The sequence below is a fragment of the Megalobrama amblycephala genome, linkage group LG20 (genome assembly GCF_018812025.1).
Source record: "Megalobrama amblycephala isolate DHTTF-2021 linkage group LG20, ASM1881202v1, whole genome shotgun sequence".
Classification (NCBI taxonomy): domain Eukaryota; kingdom Metazoa; phylum Chordata; class Actinopteri; order Cypriniformes; family Xenocyprididae; genus Megalobrama; species Megalobrama amblycephala.
The window spans coordinates 28443153-28459919 of record NC_063063.1 but is presented as its reverse complement, the minus strand read 5'-3'; the positions used below and the strand labels follow the sequence as shown (position 1 = coordinate 28459919).

Sequence of the window (16767 nt, the reverse complement as noted above, 5' to 3'; positions counted from 1 at the left end):
TGAAATAAATAATACCAAATTACCAATAAAATAAAATTTCATGAATTTCAAAACGAATACGCTACGAATCATGCTACTATAATAAATGACATATATATACTATTACTACTACTATTAGTAACTAAAGTAATGAGCGTTTTTCTTGTCAATATTGTTGTATTTTTGGCATCTCTAACCATAATCAATATTTTTTAAAGCGCAATCTTTATGTGCACAAAAGAAAAACTCACATTATACTCTTCCCGGAAGAGTTTCCCATCATCGGCCGAGCGTATCCGATACTCTTCTTCCAAGTTGTCTACAGGGATGGGGAAATATGTTTTGGATGTGGAAGGGGATCTTGGCAGTAAGACCACCGTCTGTTGCTCTGTAGAGGAATACGGTAAATGTATGTTACAGACAATCACATGAAAAGTAATGAATCTTTAGGAGATGCAACATTTTATGCAAATTCAAAACATAATTACTTCACGGTTTCTACATATGTGCAAGTTTACAATCACCTCACCAACTGAGACAAACACACATGCAATTTGATTGACAAGTGATGTTCCACTGTTGGCATCACTATTAGTGCAGAAATAAACATCATGCTATATTGTATCTGAAACTGACTTTTTGTTTTTTAAATGCTAAAAACGTTAACACTTTGAATGCTATTTGAGGGCAGCACATTTGCTGACCTATTTTAAATATTGTCTTTCATCGGGGGGGTGGGGGGTAGATGGTTAAGGTATATACCTTACGTTATGATGGCAATTTTTTGAAATATTGTGCTTGTGAGGACAATTTTTGGTCCAAATGAAGAAGACTTAAAACTTTGATCCAAATGAGGAAGCTTATAAATCATACTAAGTGATATTTTTTTGAAAATGTAAAAATGCAAAATGTTTTCTGTGAGGGTTGTGTTTAGGGTTAGGGGATAGAATATATAGTTTGTACAGTATAAAAAATCTTATGTCTATGGAAAATCCCCATAAAACATGAAAACTCAACAGAAGATTTGGTCTGTATCATCAATCAGGGTGATTGGGTTTGATATTAAGGTAGACTGCCAATACAAAAAAATAAACACCTAAATATATAACAGGAGACTGTTAAATAAATTTTTATTTAGAGTTTTTATATAGAGTTTTGTCACCCACGAAAAACATGCTGGGGGCCATTCACACAGAATGCACTTTTCCATTAAACTGCACTATTTTTCCATCGTTTTTCAATGTAAACACACGCTAGACGGACGTCTTCAGCCATTGCGCTCCCGTCTTTCAGAGCATCTTGCACATGATGCGGCATTCTAAAAACGTGGCGCTCTAGTTACAAAAAATGTAACTTTTTAAAAACAGATCGTTCCAATGCCCAATGTTCGATTTCAACAGCAAAAACGTGTTCTGTGTGAACCGGCCCTAACACCATCATTTCTTTTTTCAAGAAATCTATCAGCATGCCTTTGTAAAAGGAAGAAACATATTTAAAGCAGCATATGCCCATATAACCCTTGTAGCACCAAAAGAAACCCACAACCACTGGGTTAGACATTAGAGAGGGTGAGGGGTTAGTTTAGACGTCCATGCCTGTTCATGAGACACAACATATACCTGACCTTCTGACGGCCAGCCAAGATCATCCTCATCATCACCACCATCATCATCATTATCATCATCATCATCCTTATCATCACCACCATCATCATCATCATCCATATCTATATATTCCTCTATACGACACACACAAACACACACATAATGACTGGTGTTACTCAGGTGTATATTAGACTTTTTTATATTAGAAAATTTATAAATAAATACATAATGGTGAAACCATTTGTTCTTAAATACACTACAAAACATTGGAAGTAGTAGATTTAAAGGTGCTAAAGAGGATGTTTTGTTTTATACATTTTTGCAATATTACTTGAAACTGTCTTTACTAACTGATAAAAGACTATTTATTAGGTGCACTGAAAGGAATAATATTAATATACATCATCTGTGCACGAGGTAGGGCCTTAAAAACATCAGCCAATCGTTTACGCGATCATCGCGTAAACGATTGGCCCTCTGGCTTGTCAATCACTGCCGTGACGTTCCTTGTGAGAGACGAGCGCGGATGCGTGCTCCAGTAACTTTCCACACTCCACAGGCGCCGCATGCAATGTTTTTGTCAGGAGACAGGAGTAACAACTGCAGATTATGAGTTACCTGCGGTGAGTCCGACATAATGAATCCACTAACATGACACAGCGAATGCCGGTGGTAAACACTCGTGTTCCAATACTCGTGCACAAGTTTTGGGAGGCGTTCCTTTGAAATAAGCTGTGAAGGAGGGGGGTTGTTCTTACGCATGCGCTCATTTCAAAAACTCACTAACAGTCTTTGGTTTCTCAGTCGACGAAAAGATCCTCTTTAGCACCTTTAATTAGGTTAGTTGATAAATAAAACTATAAAAAATGTAATTAAATCGTGCTTGACCATGCAAATGTCACTGTCATAATGCTATGGTGTTGCAGTGGGGTTGCTATGGAGTTGCTTTGTGGTTTCCTACTGACTCAGATCAAAACAGTTCAGCAGTCTCTATATGATTTTCTGGTTCGGGTTTCAAGTAACATTCAAGTTACTAAGTAATAGTAAGTGTTTTTCTGCATAAAAAAGTTTTTCAGACTTAAACGCTACCGTTCAAAGGTTTGGGGTCAGGAAGATTTTTTTTTTTTTTAAGAAATTAATACTTTTATTTAGCAAGGATGCATAAAATTTATGCTTTCAAACACAGGAAAAAATTACATTATAACACATATTCAAAGAGATAACAGTTATTTTCAATTGAGAATTTTTTTTTACAATATTACTGTTTTTACTGCCTTTTTTAAATCAAACTATTAATGTACATCAAAGAGACAAACAAATGGTGGAACAGAGAGCTGGAGAAAGTTGGTAAGCCACTTCCTTTACACAGGTGTGACGTTCACCTCTAAAGACTGAAACATTCTGTCAGATTAAATTGTTTTTATGCCAGCTAGATTGAACAGCGTCAATGTCCTTTAACACATGACCTTTTCCTGCATGTATAGAGCATGTCGCCTCTCGTCTTGGCTCACGGAATATTCCTTGAGAGAGATTTCCGTCAAGATAACATGAGAAAGAGTGCAGAGGAAGTCTACTACATAAATCCGCAAGACCTCTGACAAGACACACAATCTGTGGCAACAAGTCTCGCAAAAATTAAAATCTTGGTACTTTGGCAAATCTGAGCACAGTTTGAGATCCCTTCCGAACATCTAGAGGAGATTGTGAGGGTCCGTCTCTCAGGAGAACAATCAGGAGACTAAATCCAAAGTCTCAGTTTGCTCTCCATTCAATCTCATTGATTGCTGTCTAAGAAACACAATCCGAGTCTTATAGAGACCTCTTTTGTGAATTGTCTTCACTATGGCTAACCATGAGCCACAGTTTTTCTGTTAAACAAGCATACTCTAATAAAAGCAAACAGGAACATATGTTTAAAAAAGAACCTTCTTCCTCTTTCACATTGTTTTAGTCATATTTGAATATTTTTGAGGAAATATTGATAATGGGACTGTAAGTAGCGTAATGCTTCCCCTTACATCTCTGTATCCATGAAACAAAACAATAAATAATTCAATACACAGAGTTTAGCCAATGCTAATAATGTTTAGAGATTCATAATTTAATATTTGCTCACGAATATTAAACTAGAAAAACAAAATTTGCTGTTGGCTGACAAAGTCTAGCATGAAAGTTGAGCTTTTTAACCAACTTTTAAATCTGTTCTTAAAATATTTAAGATTTAGTAAAAAAAATTAAGCCATGAAAACAAAAGTTACTTTTGTAAACCTAACATAAAAATTCTGAGAAATATGTATTTTTTCATTGTAAACATCGCTGATGCAGATGACAACATTCCTCAAAAATCAGCATTAAAAAGCATAATATCATCCACAATCCATAGCCAAAGTGATCTTTTTAGGCAATGACAGAGTCATTATGGATACAGTAACACGTGCAGCACATAAAACCGCTCACGTCCTGCTCTCTTCACGCGGCACATATCATATGGAGGCAACAGGAAGCCGAACATAGCACATTTGATAAAGTGAAACTTGCCAAGACGTCTCGCTTTACACAACAGAGCGTTCGCAATCAGCCAGTTACTTTTATCCGATCTTAAACGTCTAACCGATTGAGAGCAGATAAAGAAACCGTTTACCTTGCTCTTCCAGGATGCCATTTGGTACTTTCTTGTCGACGGCTGTGATGACAGCTTTCCTCTGGTTTTTCAACCTGAAAGACAAAAAAAGAAAAGGAGGGTTAAACATATCAGGAAAAGATAATTATATCACAATCCTAAGTCTTCAAGTTTGTCTCACCAACGAAAACTCGAGCTCTTTTTCATCAGAGGTGCTTTTTCACCACGGACACACGCTACACAACACACTCTCTACCGCTAGAACCATGCGAAAATCTGTGGGTTTACTTCTATGTATGAATAAATATGTATGTGTGTGTGTGTGTGTGTGACAACATGTCTTAGTTCCTGTCCCTGCCCTTAATCAGAAAGGGGCGGGGCTTGAGAGCATGACAGACTAACAGTGTTTGACTCACAGTGTTGTCACAGTGTGAGTGTATATTTGAGCCATACCTGAGGCAAAACCAGGTCAGCAACCCCAGAAAAAGCACCAGGACGGACAGCACCAGCAGTATGGGCAGGATGTGTCCGTTGTACGAGTCCTCTAAAGGAAGAAGGAGAGGCAGTTAAACCCACAGTGAACAAAAGAACAGGAAACTGGCCCACGAACAGAGCCGCTGGAGCCGGAACGGACACACTTAGCTGCTCCGGCGCTGAGCGTTTAAGTGAGGTATGGCAGCCAGTCAAGCTAAGGCATTATTAGTGATTTAATAGAGAGCCTGGTGCTGTTTTGACTGCGGGGATAAGCATCGCTCATTCATTTAACAGCAGGTTTGACATGAATCACACGCTAAACCCTGAGATCAGCACTTTACTGTAGCCCAAATCACAGTCTGCGTAATCCACCACAGATTTAACACAAATCCATGCGGCCACACTAATGCTTATGTAATGCGTAAACACTGACAGAGACCAGGGAGGATTCACAACTAGTTATACAACTACAAAAACTGGTTACAGTATTGGTTGGTTCATTTGTGAGTAACACCTACATTTAGTCATCATTTTATAGAGGTTCCCATAATTGTTTTTTTGGTTTTTTTAAATCCCAATTTTCCATGTCTGAAAATGTCTCAAATTTAAAATAGTTTCAATAAATTAAATTACATTTGCTTTTAAAAACAGCCAAACATATATATATATATATATATATATATATATATATATATACACTACCGCTCAAAAGTTTGGGATCGGTAAGATTTTTAATGTTTTTAAAAGAAGTTTTGTCTGCTCACCGAGGGTGCATTTAATTAAATAAAAATACAGTAAAAACAGTAATATTGTGAAATATTATTACAATTTAAAATGACTGTTTTCTATTTGAATATATTTCACAAAGTAATTTATTCCTGTGATGCAAAGCTGAATTTTCAGCATCATTACTCCAGTCTTCAGTGTCACATGATCCTTCAGAAATCATTCTAATATGCTGATCTGCTGCTCAAGAAACATTTAATGTGTACAATTGTATACTATAATATTTGTGTACAATATTTTTTTTCAGGATTATTTGATGAATAGAAAGTTCAAAAGAACAGTGTTTATCTGAAATCTAATCTTTTGTAACATTATAAATGTCTTTACTGTCACTTTTGATTGATTTAATGCATCCTTACTGAATAAAAGTATTAATTTCTTTAATTTAAAAAAAAAAAAAAAAAATCTTACTGACCCCAAACTTTTGAACGGTAGTGTAAAATGCTACAGAAGCTTTGTATTTCAGATAAATGCTGTTCTTTTGAACTTTCTATTCATCAAGGAATCCTGAAAAAAAAAGTACACAACTGTTTTCAACATTGATAATAATAAGAAATATTTCTTGAGGAACTAATCATCATATTAGAATGATTTCTGAAGGATCATGTGACACTGAAGACTGGAGTAATGATGCTGAAAATTCAGCTTTGCCAACACGAGAATAAATTATTTTGTAAAATATATTCAAATAGAAATTATTTTAAATTGTAAGAATTTTTCACAATATTACTGTTTTTACTGTATTTTTAATTAAATAAATTAAGCCTTGGTGAGCAGACAAAACTTCTTTTAAAAACATAAAAAATCTTACTGATCCCAAACTTTTGAGCGGTAGTGTATGTATATATATATATATATATATATATATATCAGGGGCATTTCCTAAGGCAGTGTCTCCTCAAAAAAACTGGACGAGAAAATAATCGATATTACAAAAATAAAACAATGCAAATAACACAAAATGTGACATTAAAAAGTGTAAAAGTCACTCGTTTTTATAAAGTAACACTGTCCAACAGCGACACCCGCAGGTGAAGTTACAGCAGGAGGCTTGCCTCCTCTGTCCCCATTGAATTAAAACAGACCCCTAAAGCGTGCGGTGGGTTTAGTGGGGGTAATTGAGAATGAATGGGGAAAGTCACATGAGAGTCCATTGCGCTTTGAATGAATATGATCGTTTATGATTGGATATGATTGGTTCACGCAATAAATCCCGCCTCTTGTTTTCGTGCGCACTCTCATCAGCCTGAATGAAGACAATGATGGCGTTAATGGGAAGACTAATTAAAAAGTAAGTACAACTCAACCATTTAACATTAAAATTTCACATTAAAGTCAAACTTAAAATGGCCTGAAAACATGATGATTGTGGGGGTTTTTAGTGAGCAATCTGTTTGGGGAAATTAAAGGTACATCTTCGTGTCTGAAAATAAGTTGACCATTAAAAAGAAAAACTGAACATTAGTTCACAAATAATATATATTGTTTAAATTGTTACTGCCTTTAGTTATTATTTTGGAATAAATGTAAAAAAAAATTTGAAATTTATACTTGGTTTTATAAATAGAACATTACATAGTGTAAAAATACTGTAAAAATCAGTGGTGTGCAGTTTATATATATATATATATATATATATATATATATCAGTGGTGTGCAGTTTATATATATATATATATATATATATATATATATATATATATATATATATGTAATTTATATATAATTGAGCTACAGGGACAACAAATTTTACATGAATTTGCACTAAAATTAAATGTTTATTTGCAAAAAGAGAATAAAACAAGAGCCCTCCTTCAGATTTTTAAAATGTTTTATGTATAAAATAAGGTGATATCATCTAGCGCCACCTTGAGTGAAACAGCTGTATCACATGATCCCGTTTTCGCACATGCCAAAATGAATTGATGGATAAATAATACCATATATATCCTATATAACACATTCTAAACTAAAGATATTTCTTTATTTATGAATTTATCTTCAGTGAAAGTAAAATTGCCAAATAAAGTATCTTGTGTATATGATAAATGTGTTACTCTGCATTTAGAACGGGAAGGATTTGGAGAATAAAACAGTAATGCTCATTTTGTTATTATTATTATTATTATCATCAACTACAAATAATGAGCACTTACCATTGTCACTGGGTGTTGTTGAATTTGATATGTCTGGTTGTGAAGTTGTTGTTGTTAGTAAAAAAACAAGGACCATTGTGTCTGGAAGAGAAGAAGAGAGCATATCAGTAAATTATTTAGAAATAATCTGATAATTTCCTTACTTAAATGTACAGTCTATTCAAAAACAACAGAGAAGAAAGACATACAGCACTGTATTACTGGACATGATCATGACAAAAAAAAAATGTTTTGCTACTTTTCCACTAGATGTCACCAAAGTCCTTTAAATACACTTCCAGTACAAACGCAAAGCACCATGAGTTAGACACAAACTCAGACAAACTAGACATGATTGTTTATCTTATTTTAATCTTGTTTTGTTGTGGAGTACTTTATGTGCACATGCTGTAGTGTTACACAAAATATCAAGCGGGTTAAAAATGAGATCCTTATCTGAATTAATCTGTGAGTTTAGAGGTGTTAAAAGGCTCATCTGATGCTTAATCTGTTCATTATTAAACCTGAAAGCATTTTTTGGGGGGGAGGAAAAGCAGATTATTTACTGTTCCTCATCAGCGGTGTCTGCCGCTCCCCTTAATCTGCATATCACGTGATTGACACATTTAGCAGTGGCACAAGAGGACACGACTACATCTCTCCACATGATTTGCTCTCACTCATGTCTATTACTCAAACATGGTAAGTTATGCAATCTTTTGGATAGGGGTATATATTTTAAATCCCTATCCCATAGTACAATTAAAAGTGATTATCGACAGACTGGAGATCGTCAGAGCAAGCCAGTGAAAGCAATAGTGTGTGCTTGTGAATGTAGGCCGGCCTCGATATCTTCTCTATCTGGAGGGCAGATGTCGTGGGCAACTTCTGGACGGGAAAAGCCACGAGAATCGATTCAGTCTCAGTTCTGCTATCAGCGCTGCTCAAGAGAGATAAGACACACCACAAAACACCCACGCACAGCCGCCGATGCTCTCCATTGAGAAAATGAAGTGGGTGCTGCTGCTAATTCACTAAACCAGCACAATGCATATAAAACAGACACCGGTTACAGAGCCCTGCGGTCCTGCAATGAAAACCACTCAACACCAGAGAGAATCCTGTAGGTGTTCAAACTCCAAGACTGCCAAAATATCAGCAAAAAGTAGGGTAGTTCATGTGAAATTCAAGCAGTGTCAATCTAAAACTATTTCAGACCATTTTCTAATTATTGCATTGCATGATTATATATTTAAATGCAAAGTACATGGAGTATCTGTACTTCAAAAAAATTAACATGCTGATATCAACACTCAATCCTGGTCTTATTTTGCATAATTCACTAGTGCAGGTAATACCAAAGATAGATGCATACGATTTTTTAATGTTTTTGTCTCGCAAGGCTGCATTTATTTGATCAAAAAAATACAGTAAATGTTGTGAAATATTATTACAATTTAAAATAGCTGTTTACGGTTTAAATATGTTGTAAAATGTTATTTATTTCTGTGATCAAAGCATCATTACTCCAGTCTTCAGTGTCACATGATCCTTCAGAAATCATTCTAATATGCTGATCTGCTGCTCAAGAAAAAATTTTTATTGTAAATTTTGAAAACAGTTGTGCTGCTTCATATTTTTATGTGGAAACCATGATGCACTTCTTTTCAGGATTTTTTGATGACTATAAAGTTCAAAATAACAGCATTTATTTAAAATACAAATCTGCTGTAACATTATAAATGTCTTTATAGTCACTTTTGATAACTTTTGATTTAATTACTATTATTGATTACTATAAATGAATGATTATTTTAAATGAATAAATAAATTATTAATTATTATAAATTAATAACAATACTATTAAAAAATATATTATTATTATTATTATTATTATTAATTATAGTAGTTTATTTAATATTCTATTTATTTATCTATTTCTATATATGTAATTTCTATTAATTATTAAAATCTTATTGACCCCAAACTTTTAAACAGTAGTGTATAATATTAAATACAGATGAAAAAAAATAAAAATAAAATAAAAAAAAATAATAATAATAATAATAATAATGGTAAATAAATTATATATATATATAAAAAATACACACATTTAACCTATAATCCTGATTATAAAAAAAAAGTTCATGGACAGAAGTACTTTGTGTAGCATTATCAGTGTACACCAGACTTTCTCCCCGGTAACCTCACAGACCGCATCATTCATCAGCAGGGGTGTGAAATAAAGTGCTTTCTGCATTAGCCGCTGTGATAAACCGTGATCAAATGCTGCATTTTTCGATAGTATCCCAGAGCATACTGGAGTCCGGACAGCAGCAGAGTATTTGAGTCGATACAGTATCCCACGGCAATTAATAAAGACCTGAGAGCTGCCTGCAGCGGCAGAAAGACTGATGGGGGAATTTTAATGAGAAGAAATGACCCTCCCCGTTTCCTGCGGTATGGGGCCGATAGCCAAGCCTGGGAAAACGAGTGCACAGGTAAGCATGAATATATATATATATATATATTCCATAGCATGCATATGGACAGCATCCGAGTGAAGGCATGCAAATTAACAGAATCTTGCAATTTAGCATATGCTTTTTATCCAGAAGGACTACAATATGTCTCAGCGGAGATACCTGGGGTAAGATGTATTGTTCAAGGGCACAGTGGGGACAAGTTTTCTTCAGAGACAGCACTCTTCACACACACACACACACACACACACACACACACACACACACACACACACACACACACACACACACACACACACACACACACACACACACACACACACACACACACACACACACACACACACACACACACTGCTGTGTTTTTGCTAGGACACAGTGGGGAACTGTTAAACTAAGTGGGGCAAATCAGTGACACACATACATTTTGTGTAGCCACACTTTACTGCAGGCAAATGGGTCTGACAAATCTGTGTCTCCCAGACTCGAGTGTGTTAATAGGCCAGCTTCCTTTCTTTAAAGATAGAGTTCACCTCAAAAATGAAAATTCTGTCATCATTTACTCACCCTCATGATGTTCCAAACCATTTCTTCCATGGAATAATACAGGAAATGTACAGACAGAGTGTCTCTTTCCATACAATGACAGTGAATGGAGATAAAACTACAAAAAAGCAACATAAATCTATCATAAAATCAATCTATATGATCATTTGTGTGTTATCGTCTAAGACTTCTGAAGTCATACAATAGTTTTGTGTAAGTCATTACTCTCATTACTCAAGAAATTATTACTTTTATTCAGCAAGGATGCATTAAATTGATCAAAAGTGACAATAAAGACTCTTAAATGGATTTAAAAAAAAAAAAAAAAATCAACTTTCTATTCATAAAAGAATCATGAAAAAAAGCATCACAGTTTCCACAAAGATATTAAACTATTTTCAACATTGATAATCATAAATGTTTCCTGAGCAGCAAATCAGCAAATCAGAATGATTTCTGAAGGATCATGTGACACTGAAGTACAGAAGAGGATTAGGGCCAAGCAATAATAAAAAAATAAAACCATCTCGAGATTAAAGTTGTTACATTTCGAGAAAAAAGTCGAGATAAAATGTTGAGAATAAAGTCATTAAATTACGAGAAAAAAAGTTAAATTACGAGAACAAATTCGTAATTTAACGAATTACTTTTTTCTCATAATTTAACGACTTTATTCTCAACATTTTATCTCGACTTTTTTCTCGAAATTTAACGAGTTTTTTCTCGTAATTTAACGAGTTTATTCTCAACATTTTATCTCAACTTTTTTCTTGAAATTTAACAACTTTAATCTCAAGATGGTTTTATTTTTTTATTATTGCTTGGCCCTAATCCTCTTCCGTACTGAAGACTGGAGTAATGATGCTGAAAATCAATCAATTTTGATCACAATAATAAATTACATATCAAAATATACAACAACAGTTATGTTATTGTAATAATATTTTACAATGTTACTGTTTTTACTCTATTTTTGATCAAATAAATGCCTCCTTGGTGAGAATAAGTAACCTTTAAAAAAAAAAAAAAAAATTGGTAGTGTGTAGAACACTATTTAACCTACATAAATTAACTAAAATCAATATAAATTTACACATAATATAATTGTGCATAAGGTAAACCGTGACAGAAGTCTTTAAACAACTCAAACTCAACACTAATGCTAACTTTTACCTAATTACAATGAAACATCGGCCGTCTCATTCCTCCGAGCGCGTCCCACGCTTCCCTCCTTCAGCGAGCATGTGATGCGTTTGCTGTGGTCAGGAGTGCTCTGCTGTCTTTGCCCCCAGCATATAGGGCACTTCTTAGAGTCATTATTGTAAATAGGTCATGGGGTAAAGCTAACAGACAGGCTCCTTTTATACAAAAGACATTTGCAGATAGCCTAGGGTGAGGCCTTAACCCGTCCCCAACATGTGCCGGAAACGTCCCTGGATGCACTCGCTGTATTAAATGGTAAGTGAGACTATCTCTGTTTGTGTGTGTCTGAGCTGCTAACCATGAATTAATGACGCTCTGTCGTGGGGGTTTTTAGCCCACACGAAAACTCCCAGCAACCGCTCGGTCTATAAATGAGGAACGCTCCTCTGTTCACACAGACATATCATTTCCTTATGTAATCAGCAAAAGCAAGAACAAAAGTATGTGTGTATGCTTGTGTATCAAGCGTCTAAATGTACTTGTTCTTTTATATTAGTGCTGTCAAATCGATTAATTGAATCTAACATAAAAGTTTGAGTTTACATAATATGTGTGTGTGAAACTTAGATTTGATTTCTAGACTAGACTAGATTAGACTAGATTTTGATCTCATATTTATATTAAATATATAATAAATAAAAATAGTTTCAGATTCATAGTTTCCTAAAACTATGTATTTTCAGTATTTACAAGGTAAAATATAGTATATTCCCTCCCTCTCCATGTAGACTGTTGACTAAACAGTAATTTTACAGATTCCAGGAGCTGCTTACCTACAGAAAAACACCATTACCAACCCGCAGCATCGCTCGACTCTGTCATCATCAGCTTATGGTCATGTGACGCGTGTCTGTCTTTAGCTACACACCTGAATTGCATGTGAATTTAAAAACTGCTCACAGTTTGCTTTTTCTATTTATAGTAAAGATACGACTGAAAATAAGTGCAAGGGGAAGGATTACAAAATGTCTGGATTCAAACACGCAATGCCTGCACGCACCGAACATCAACGTGCCAGCACATGTGCGACAGCCATATCAGAAAAATCCATGTACTTTACTTAAAATGAAAAAACACAAACGTTAAGTTAAAGCTGATGTCAGGAATTTCTGCACCATAAGTGTCAGTGAAGTGGTCATAACTGTTTTTGAGTGGTTTAGCTGGGAAGCAATCAGGTCACCCAGCCCGACCAGAAGAAAAACACCCAAACTTTTGCCTCAATCATGGCAGGGGTGACAGAAAGTTCCCTTTAGATGCTGCTTGCTGCTGTTTGAGATGTTTTTGGCACTCTTCCCCCCACATCTCGTGCTGTTATATCTGTAAAGTTTAATTGACCATGAACTTCACAGAATGACAGTGTGATTTTAACACTCTGTCATTCTCATTTCATCTCAATCAGCAATTCTGCGACAAGAAGAGGTCATATGCACGAAAATACGACTGATGATACGTGTTAAAGAGCACAGAATATGTGTTAATATGTGTGTGTGTGTGTATATATACACACACACACAGTTGCATGAAAAAGTATGGGAACCACTTGCAGTCTGTGAAAATGTGAATAATTTTATCAAAATACGAGAGATCATACAAAATGCATGTCATTTTTTATTTAGTACTGTCCTGAGTAAGATATTTTACATAAAAGATGTTTACATATAATCCACAAGACAAGAAAATAGCTGAATTTATTAAAATAACCCCATTCATAAGTATATGAACCATTGATTCTCAATACTGTGTGTGGTTACCTGATGATCTACGACCGTTTTTTTGTTTTGTGATGGTTGTTCATGAGTGTCTTGTTTGTCCTGAACAGTTAAACTGAGCTCTGTTCTTCAGAAAAATCCTCCAGGTCCTGCAAATTCTTCTGTTTTCAAGGATTTTTTTGCATATTTGAACCCTTTACCGCAGAAAACTATTGAACACAACTATTAAAAAAGCTTCAAACATTCACTGATGCTCCAGAAGGAAACATGATGCATTAATTGTCCTTAGTGTGAAAAGATGGATCTCAAAATCATTCAGTCACTGCTGGAAAGGGTTCAAATATGAAAAAATCCTTGAAAACAGAAGAATCTGCAGGAGCTGGAGGATTTTTCTGAAGAACAGAACTGTTCAGAACAAATAAGCAACTCATGAAGAACCATCACAAAACATAAAAACAGTCGTAGATCATCTAGGTAACCACACAGTATTAAGAATCAATGGTTCACAAACTTTTGAACAGGGCCATTTTGTGTATATTATATATATATATATATAATGTGTGTATGTATGTAAACATCTGAATTGGCCTGAACACAGGCTTAATTTTCTTCAGCCAAAATATAATTTGTTGCTGATTCCTTTTGTTTTCTGTATGAAATATGACTCAGACATGTTCTAGACCGGTTTTCCGCCAAGTAATCCACTGAATTGATTTTGAACTTTGCTGGACCTACTGAGCATTTGTTCCCTGCTTGCTACAATACTGCTGTCTCTGTGAATCAGACGGACGGGTCTGTAGGAAACCAAGCGAGGCACATTTGTCCTGGCGGGGGCCGATCGTCTATTTCAGAGAAACCTCAAAGCAAAGCCAACCCTGGGGGACGCCCCATTAAAACAAGTTAAACCAACAGAGAGCAAAGGCCTTTTCATTTTCTCATTCATTCGCTATCTTTTAATAATCCTTTTAGATCACATTTAAGTTGCTTGTTCCTTCTTTCAGTTTTCATTAATATCCTGTCTTATCCTTCCGTCTTATTATTTTGACTATAAAAGGAGGTCTTTATCGCTGTCTTTCTCTGGATGGTCCATCTGCAATGTGGGTTTTTACACACTAACCCACTTAAGAGGAACATACCTCAATGACTCACCCGATAATACACAAACCCACAGCAACCATCAAACAACAACATTGCATTAAACATTTAAAGTTAATCTCGACCGTCAAGTTAACCGTCCACCCAACTTCCAATAACGACATGTTTGCCTTTGGCGCAAAGCAACCTTGCATTAATGCAGGCCTGCACAGGGAGGTCACATCAGATATGCAGCGGACTGAATAATGCCAGACAGTCTCATCATCTTCCTGAGGGTTGCCATGGAAACGTGACAAGCGATGTGGTTTGAGAAGAAATGATTACGGCCTTGAGCTCTGCATGAGAAACACACATACAGTCACGAAAAAATACACCAACGTAGAGATCCTAGACCACTAAAACAGCCAATATTTTTGGGACAGGTATATTTTATCATAATGTGACACTATGCCAAACATATTGACCACAAAATTCATTTGTGCCGGTTGACAATGTGTATTTTTAGCCTAGAAACATTTCTCATCGCTCATTTCAGTCTGACATATTCTCTGGAGAAGCGCAAACTGACACGCAAATCAATTCTGCGACAGCCATCCGCAGATTGAATGAGAGCTAATGCTGGTGATGCAGTGACATGGCTTTAAACAAGAATATTGCATTTGTCAAAGACACGTCTCACACAGCGAAACTATATTGTTTTGTTTTTCGAATTCATAGAACTTTTTTAGCCCAAACCTTAATGTTACGAAGCGACGAGAATACTTTTAGTGCGCAAAAACAAAACAAAAATAACTTTATTTAACAATATCTTCTCTTTTGTCATTCTCATACGTTGTGTTACGTCCAGCACTTCCAGGTTCTGCGTCAGAACGGAGACTCATTATTGGCCGGCTCCTGCGTCAGCATCACAAGTATGCGTTGTGCTGATCACGTGATCAGCATAAGCCAATACTGAGCTGGCATTCGGACGCTGTGCTTACTGTGTCACCTGCGTAAGGATAATGACTGTGACGAGCAGGGCGGGCGAGAGCCGTGAGGGAACGGCGCGAGGCCGGTGACGCAAGTGATAATGAGCATCACCTGCGAGGCGCGCCGGCCTCGGGTCTCTCACGGAGGAGCTCCGGAGGCATAAAAGGAGGAGCGAAATCAGTGAAGGACGAGAGAGGACCAGGCCTGGACTTTATTTTATGTTTTATTATGTTTGTGTGGCCGGCAGACGTCCGCGAGGGTCTGCCGGCATTACTTTCGTTTTGTTCTTTGTTTATTTTTAATTAAAAGTTTGTTGAACGTTCGCCGGTTCCCACCTCCTTCTTCCCGTATTTACGAACTGTGTTACAATGACAGAGAAGAGAAGAGATTGTTGAACAAAGTTATCTTTGTTTTTTTGCGCAAGGTTGAACCACTACAGTCACGTCAACTGTTTTAACAATGTCTTTAGTACCTTTCTGGACCTTGAAAGTCTTGGTTAAATTGCTGTCTATGGAAGAGTCACATACCTCTCGGATTTCATCAAACATATCTTAATTTTTGTTCCAAAGATGAACGAAGGTCTTACGGGTGTGAAACGACATGAGGGTGAGTCATTAATGACAGAATTATCATTTTTGGGTAAACTAACTCTTTAGTATATTTTTATTTCAGTTTTAATTTTAGAAATTTTAGTACTTAAAGTCACCATGAAATCAAAATAAACAATTCTTGTATTTTTTATTGAATATTACAGTATTTATTATAAATGATTTGTCAGTGCACATCATTTTTTTAAACGAATGTGTCCTTGTAATCTTTAATCAGAATCACTTCCTCTCCTTTTTGTATCTCTTTTCTTCTCTGATGACGAGGGCGGGGCAACCTGTCACTCACATGAGATCCACCAATAGCAAACCACAACAATCCAACCAATTCTCCAATGGACAAAATCAAGCCCCGCCCTACATTTGTTCTTGTTGGAGAAGCCGTTTCACTCAGATATACGAATATGAATAATTCTAAAATAACACTGATATGCTCATAAGAACAAAACAAAACATTTGCTTATGAATCACACAAAGCCCTTCACATGAAAATGATAAAAGTATATACTGAACATGTATATTTTTCTGTCCACTTGTTATGTTTTCCAGAACACTTTAT

At 35.7% G+C, this 16767-nt stretch overlaps 1 protein-coding gene across 5 annotated transcripts in view; it reads right to left on the bottom strand.

Annotated features, from left to right (window-relative positions):
• Positions 1-16767, bottom strand: part of ptprea (protein tyrosine phosphatase receptor type Ea) — a 104084-nt gene that overhangs the window by 21866 nt on the left and 65451 nt on the right. For 2 of the 5 annotated variants that reach the window (XM_048169755.1, XM_048169756.1), the window contains 4 exons: positions 7620-7700; positions 4657-4747; positions 4225-4298; positions 231-367 (listed from right to left, as the gene is read on the bottom strand). In XM_048169755.1, the coding sequence (XP_048025712.1) occupies positions 231-367; positions 4225-4298; positions 4657-4747; positions 7620-7695 (378 nt within the window). In that variant the 5' untranslated portion in view covers positions 7696-7700. Of the gene's footprint in view, positions 1-230; positions 368-1603; positions 1732-4224; positions 4299-4384; positions 4546-4656; positions 4748-7619; positions 7701-16767 lie in introns of those variants that run through there. The other 3 variants (XM_048169758.1, XM_048169757.1, XM_048169754.1) reach the window with 3 other exon arrangements.